The 7,579-nt window shown below is 41.3% G+C and overlaps 1 protein-coding gene across 1 annotated transcript; it reads left to right on the top strand.

Moving 5' to 3' along the window:
• The first annotated feature begins 6 nt into the window (after window positions 1–6).
• Window positions 7–5,379, top strand: CCNA1 (cyclin A1). The gene is given in 9 exon segments (XM_010728952.3): window positions 7–139; window positions 852–1,092; window positions 1,313–1,437; window positions 2,074–2,297; window positions 2,987–3,191; window positions 3,904–4,017; window positions 4,635–4,676; window positions 4,678–4,769; window positions 5,107–5,379. Coding segments are annotated over 9 exon segments (1,218 nt in total). The 5' UTR covers window positions 7–16; the 3' UTR covers window positions 5,159–5,379.
• The last annotated feature ends 2,200 nt before the right edge of the window (window positions 5,380–7,579 follow it).

The following is a 7,579-nucleotide window of genomic DNA, read 5'->3' as shown; positions in this document are numbered from 1 at the left end:
TGCCCAAGTCGTGGCGATGCGCCGCAGGGGGGAGACGAGCCAGGCGGGGCGGCGGGAGCCTCTTCCCGCTGCGTCCCGCGGCGGGCGGACTGTGCTGGGAGTGCTGGTGGAGAACGGGCAGCAGCGGCCCGGCGCACAGGTGAGCCTCGGAGAGCCTCTCCGAGCCGTGGGATCGGGGAATGCCGTGCCGGCCGCGTTCCCCTGGAAGGAAAGGGAGACTTTGCGAGGTTTTCCCCAAGCTTTTATCCTCTGGACTCGTCCTGGGGCTGGCTGGTGTGGCAGGGAGAAAGCGGCTCTGTGCTGGCTTAGAGGACCTTACCCGGCTGTGTGTGCCTGCGGACTGTTTGGTTTTGGTGATGTGAAGCCTGTAGCTCAGTCAGCAGGTAGTAGATGATGGGGATGATTGTATCCTGGGCATAAGTTGAAGTCTTATGGATTGTAGAGCTTAAATTCTGAAGTTCAAAGTTGCTTTGTAACTCAAAATGCTTTTTGGCCCATAACGTTCTTTAAGTCTGTGACAGTACCTGAATGCTTCCTTTCATCCCCATGACTTGCTGTAGTACCTACTCCTTGCCAGCCGGTTGGAGCCAGGTAGTGTCCTTACCTAATTCTCTGTGGGAGTGAGTCTGCTCTCCTGGTTACTGATTTCCACTGCCTGTCCCCTCCTGTAAGGTCTCTGTTGCAGCAGCAAGCAGTACTTCCTAAGCACCAGCTGTAGCTGCTGGCTTTCCCAGAAAACTTGTATTTATTTGCCATTAACCAAGGAAAGTGATATGCCTTTCTAAAACAAATGATACCTTGTTTTCTTTTTGAATTGTCTTGCCTCAAGATTACCGTTTGTTCTGTTTCAGAATACTATTACCAGACACTTATCTGGCTCTGAGAATGCCTTGCCTCCAGCTGGAAAAGATGAAGTATCCAACTGTGTGGTCAGTACTACATCAAAGCAGGACTTTGCTATCTACATCGATGAACCAGAAGAGAAAGAAAACGACAGCTGCCAAGAGGATGAAGAACTGGAATCAAGCCTGTGTGAACTGGATACGAGTGCAATGACATCCAGTATTCACCTACTGTTGGATCTGAGTACAGGTAACTCCTGTTAATGTTCATATAGTATCACAGGTGCTTGTGATGTGGTTATGAATCATGCTGGCAGTGAGCTAGTGAGTAGTTTATCTTATAATAATTACTATGTCATGATAACTTTAATTGAATCAGTGTGATGCACAACACTTCTATACTAAAAATGGCCAGAGATGATGAAGAGACTAATTAACTAACTGTCTTTCTGGCTTCTCTTTCCTGTTAGGATCTCCCATGCTAGTGGACACATCCTTCCGGTGCCAGCCTGAGGATCAGATGGGAGATCCTATAACTCTAATGACTGTGGGAGAGTATGCAGAAGACATTCATCAGTATCTCCGAGAAGCTGAAGTGAGTGTCTTCTAACAAATGCAAAGATGTGTGAGATCTTCCTGGTAGGCTCCAATACTACAAAACCATATGGCCGCCGCACAGTAACTCTGGGCTGTCACTGAACAGTTAAAGCCATCATTGGAGCTCAGTTCTTAGGAATCTTCTAGACAGTGATAAGCTATTTCAGGCATTACTCCATGTTCTGGAAATGGGATGTTAGTATTTTGCAATAATTTATTCACACAGTTGAATGTGACCTTGCTGGCTGTTCAGCTATAGTAGATTTTTAATTTTTTTTTTAACCGTTTTATATCAAAGCAGTGAAGTGCAGTCTTCCAGTAAGAGGGTAGGAGAAATCTGATGCATTTAAAGTCATTCTCAGATCTCACTGAATATGCTTGATAGCAAACTCTGGACTTCCCAGTTCAGGGAACATCCTTTGTTCTTATGCTACTAACATGGTAGTTTCTGTCTCTTCAGTCTTTCTAGAGATACTGCTAGAATTCTGATTAGAGTTACTTTCAAACTAGCTATTGATAGTGAAGCTACCCACGCTCCTTTAGGCACAAGCATAAAAGAATTTCAGTCAGTTCAACCATCAGTTTTCTGTCTTTGGGGTGAGCATTCTGATTCTTAAATTGTCTTTCCAAACAGGTGAAATACAGGCCCAAGCCCTACTACATGAGAAAGCAACCAGATATCACAGCAGAAATGCGTGCCATCTTAGTAGACTGGCTGGTGGAAGTAGGGGAAGAATATAAACTTCGAACAGAGACACTGTACTTGGCGGTGAACTACCTGGACAGGTTTCTCTCTTGTATGTCTGTTCTCAGAGGGAAGCTGCAGCTTGTAGGAACAGCGGCAATTCTTCTGGCTGCGTGAGTGTTTATCTCATGAAATCTTAGTGAGCAAACCTTATTTTTGGACTGTCTTTTAGTTTAATTTGAAGGACTTTAAGCTTGCAGTGGTAGGTAGCTTTTCATGCCATCCTAAGATGGTGCCTTAACCCTGCAGGCTTTCAGGGTAAGGCTGGATCAGGCCCTGGGCAACCTGATCTAGCTGTGTGTGTCCCTGCTTATTGCAGGGAAGTTGAACTAGATGATCTTTAAAAGTCCCTTCTAACTCTGAGGATTCTGTGATTAGCCACTTGACATACTTCAGCACTTGCAAAACTAAGCATTTAATATTCTTTATTGAGGGAACTGTAGAGGGAAAACCTTGTAACCATAACACTGGAAGCAAAAACAATGCTGTATTAAGCCACTAGCCCACGGTAGATTAAAAGTTGCAATCTGCAATTAAGCTCAAACTGCTTTAAATAGACAAGGTATCAAGCAAAGCCTAGGAGTGCATGGATTTTTTTTGTCTGGAGTGTATGATGTTACTGAAGCTTTCTCTTCAGGAGTTTTCCTATTAGTCAAGCATGCTAGTATGAGTGTATGACCTCTAAGCCAGTCTTAGAAATGTCACATGCTCACCTTGATATGGACCTAGCAGAAAGTTCTGTTACTCTAACTTTTAAGCCGACAGATACGACTTTTCTATTTATTTTATTTTTTTTTTTCAGGAAATATGAAGAAATCTACCCACCAGAAGTGGATGAATTTGTGTATATAACAGATGATACATATACAAAGAGGCAGCTGCTAAGAATGGAACACCTGCTTCTCAAGGTCTTGGCTTTCGACCTCACAGTGCCAACCATCAACCAGTTCCTACTTCAGTACATTCACAGGCATAGAGTCTGTTTCAGGACAGAGAATTTTGCAAGGGTATGAACTACCATTCTCTTAAAGTAGATGCTTTGTAGGCTACTACCATCAGAATGCAGGCTTTTGTGCTTCATTATTTCTGGATAAATGTCTGGGAATACTGAGTTTAGCCTGTCTGCCTGGTCAACTAGACTATCTTGGCAGCAAGGTGGTAGGAATCCATTCTTCAGCAGTGTGTATAGGAAGCCTGACCTGGACATGATGATTCTTCATGTTGCTGCACAGTGACACAGCATATTCCCACAGGACTGCCTGGGGAAACAGTGCTTCAAAATGGTGTCACCCAAGCTTATAACAAAAGCTCTGACTTGCTGCTTAGATCAAAAAGTGTAAGATTTGTACAGTGCTTATTCAGACAGCCCAGATTTGTTTCTTAGGTGCTCATTTAGCCCAGGTCTCTACGTGAGGTTCACCTATGTGAGCAAAATCCTCAGGGGAGAAGATGGCGGTGGTGTGTTGGTTTTTTTTTTTGTGTGTGTGTTTTTTGACAAAACATTGGTGTAACTTTGTAAATAGTCTTAGAAGATGTGATAGGTACTTGTGTGAGTGTTGATTACCTAGGCTTTGACAGAAGTGTGATCTGCTGGACAATGCTGAAAGTTCTATAAGATCAGCAGGTCTGGAATAGTACCCACCAGATGTGTAACTCATGGTTCTACCTGATAGAGCCACTGCATTTGAAAGACTTGTGTTCTTTTTTTTTTTTTTAAAGTATCTTGCAGAGCTGAGTCTCCTTGAAGCTGATCCTTTTCTGAAGTACCTTCCCTCACAAATTGCTGCAGCAGCCTACTGTCTAGCTAACTATACAGTGAACAGGTCGTTCTGGGTAAGAATAACTGCATTCTGATGTTTAGCTCAAATGTTTTATAATCAGAGAACTGCTGAGAAGTAGGAGTGGCTTCAAATCATGTTATTGTGAAGGCTGAAATGCAAGGATGAGCAACTCTTCCCAAGCTAATGGGTCTATGTAATTAACAAATATTAAATTAGTCTGAATTATCTTGCCATCTCCCTGAAATAGGAAGGACCTTTTTGTCTTCACTTATGTCAAGTGTGCACCATAAGCCTTGTCATTAGGTAGTCTCAAGCTTCTTCCCTAGATAGAATTCAGGGGCTTTTTGGGAGGGGAAGGGAGAACTGAATGTGACTACACTGAGTGGCAGCTGTAATACAAATCTTGATAGGCCTGTCAGGTATCTGTGCTTGATCAGGAAGCAGAATCCAGAAGAAACATAATGAGTGCAGTGTACTTAGAGCAGAAGGAGATTCTTCTCAGACCTGACCCAAGGAAGACTCACAGTAAAACTGATGGCAGGGTACACTTGAATACTTTTCAGAAATCTAGAGTGAGAACTGACATAATGAAAATAGTTCCTGCTTCTATAGAAAATGCATCTTACCTAAAGTAGAAAAACACTTTTTTTTTTTTTCTTCTCTTACCAGCCAGAAACACTTGCTGTGTTCACTGGATATTCATTAAGTGACGATTGTGCCTTGCCTGACTGACCTGCATAAGACATGCCTTGATACTCCACATTGCCAACTGCAAGCAATTAAGGAGAAGTATAAACAGTCTAAGTAAGTAACCAAGAAGCTAGTATTTCCTTACTTGAAGGTTGTAGGCACAGGATGATTCTGGTTGAGCAACTTGGGTTGTAACTCTTATAGTTCATAAATTTCTTATACTGGACAGCTTTTGTTGCTGACATTAAAGCCTTCCTCAACATCTTGAGGGAAAAACTCTTCTGGACAGGAAAGTAGTTAATTCATAGATATTTATATATAGTAGATCCCAATTCTATTGCAGTACTGCATGATGGCTTCTTTGCTACTGTGCTTCATCAGAAGAATCCTTAAAGTACATTTACATTTGTCAGCTAAGCTAGTAGTTTCATTGGTTGCATTTCTATTCCAGGTACCTGCAGGTATCTCTTCTGGAGCCCCCAGCAGTTCTTCCTCTACACTAGAGATGGTGGATCCTGGACTTAGGTTTATTTTGTCTCGATGAACAAAGCTGGTCTAACATCTCATATCTCATAGAGCACTGCAGGTCATGTGCCTGTAACCACAGTGATCAGAACAGTTTTTAGCTGGTATTTTTTAAATAGATGCCTTTTTAAAAAAAGGATATTTGACTATAGCTCTTAATATAATTGACAGCACTTTTAATAAATGTCTTATTACACTCTCTGAGTCTTCTGATTCCAGTTAATATATGTAGTAATGGTGCATGGAAAGGTTTACCTACAAAATCACTGAGATGGGCCTTTAATTGAGTTGCAATGAATCAAGTGATAGGTCCTTCAATCCCATACTGTTGACTGTTTCTTTTTCATCTAAGACCAGATGATGTGCCCATGAACAGAATGTACTTTCTACGACTTGTCTGTGGATGCAAAAAGAAGTCTGTGAATACTGATGGCTGTCAATGCTCAAGTGAAAATTCAACTCCCATTACAGTGCAATAAAGCAGGATTTTCTCTGGGGCAATGGGTGAAAGGGGAACTGTGACTTTCAAGAGAAACTGTCACCTTTAGCAGAAGGGGACAAGCAAGGGGTGGGAAGCTTTCCTTCCAAGTTCTTAACTATCTTATCCTGAGCTCCTGTGCTGTGTTGTACCCCCTCAGTTCTTCACAAAGTAGGATATAATGAACGCCACCACCTTAAAAACAAGAGCACCAAAGAAGAACGCTTACCTTGCATACTTTTAAAACATAACTTCTCTTCAAAGTGGTAGAAAAGCATGTAATTGATAAGGTTAGTTAAAAGAGTAGGTTGTCTGAAGCATTCTCTTAATGTTTAAGAAAACAAAACTGTAATACCACTCAAGGCCTATTCCTTCTATGAAAAAGTAATCTGAACAGGGCATTAGGTGTTTCAAAGCAAGAATATGTTTAATGCTTGACATTAACATGCAGTTCAACAGAAGTCCTGCACTTAGTTTAAATACTAGTTAACAAGCCTATTGCTTTATAAAACCTGATCATACCAGTGTCTGTGTCACAAAGCTTTTAGCTTCAAGTGTTTCCCTTTGATATGCACACAAAAACTTTCTCCTGCCTCCTCCACGTGTAGGCTCATGAATCCTGCTAGGGCTGCAGACCATTGTATGTCTCCAAAATGAGGTAATAACTAATTTACTTTACTCAAACAAAATAACCTGTAAGGCAGGGGAGCATTCAGTTTTCAGCCTGCCCTATGCAGTTTTTAGTTTCATTGCAAATGCTTTCTAGTCAAGTGCATGCATCTCTCTCATTATACTGGCAGATGTGAGCAGGTATCCCTTCCTTACATCTCTGGTACACACTTTATGGTGGGAGTTAAGGCTATCAACTGTTTTGCTGCAGTAAATTTCACAACTTACAGGTGGGTGAATGAATGTCTTAAAGGTGGGCTATGAACTACACCCATGCATTCAGGCAACTCCTTCAAAGTAGTTGGCTGAGAAAAATGACAAGAGGCAGTGATGTCTAGCTACAATGTGGAATGGAGAGTTCCTCGATTTATTGTTTCATAAAGGAAAATAAGTGTACTGAATAGCCTTTTTAAGTCTACCAGCCATGAGTACTGGCTTTTTAATGGTGTTTCAGGCTGAATATGAACTATCCTGAAACCCCACGTTAATAAGCCTTATTCCCCTTGTGAGGTACTGGTGCTTACTGAATTGCAACTGCATAGTGCTGGGTATTTTGGAAGCACTAATGAATGCCTCAAGTGTGAAATTGTTTTCCTAGTGCTCTAGCAGTTTGCAGGCATTCATACAGTCATATCAGCATAACAATGAGGAAGAGATGAGTTTTGATCTTATGAATTCTGTTACCACATTCATGTCTTGTCTTTGTGGGCCAACAGATCTGGTGCATCTAGTGCGACAGAGCTGAATTCTTCATGTGACTTAGCTGAATGTTTTACCATATGGTGTTTTCCTAGAGGCCAAGCTTTCCTTTGGTTTTTCTTTTCAGATTTTATATAGTTATAGGAAAGGTACCATAATTGCATTTAATTTCCCTGAATATTTAATTATCTAGTATATTAACCCAATTGTCTGATTAAAACAAGCCAAAACATACTATGATCTCTGAAATACACTGTGCTGTACCTCATTGGCTTTTTGACTTTTTTTTGTGATGCTTTTGCAGCTGCATTAGTAGCTTAATGCTTCCATTTTTATTTATTTTGTTTTTATCAAAAGGATAAAGGAGGCAAATTTTAAAACAAACAGCAGAAGGTAGTTGAGGTGAAGAATCCCATAATTACGTAGTGTGAATGCTAGCAGGTTGGTACGAGGTATGGGGAATTTGTGGGACAGAAAAACTGATCTCTGTTATCACCTGTGATGTGAGGGTAACAGTGTCATTTTGAAGGTTCTTGTTCTATTTTCAGTTTTT

This window comes from Meleagris gallopavo, chromosome 1, assembly GCF_000146605.3.
Source record: "Meleagris gallopavo isolate NT-WF06-2002-E0010 breed Aviagen turkey brand Nicholas breeding stock chromosome 1, Turkey_5.1, whole genome shotgun sequence".
Lineage (NCBI taxonomy): Eukaryota > Metazoa > Chordata > Aves > Galliformes > Phasianidae > Meleagris > Meleagris gallopavo.
This window is presented reverse-complemented; position numbering and strand designations above follow the sequence as displayed.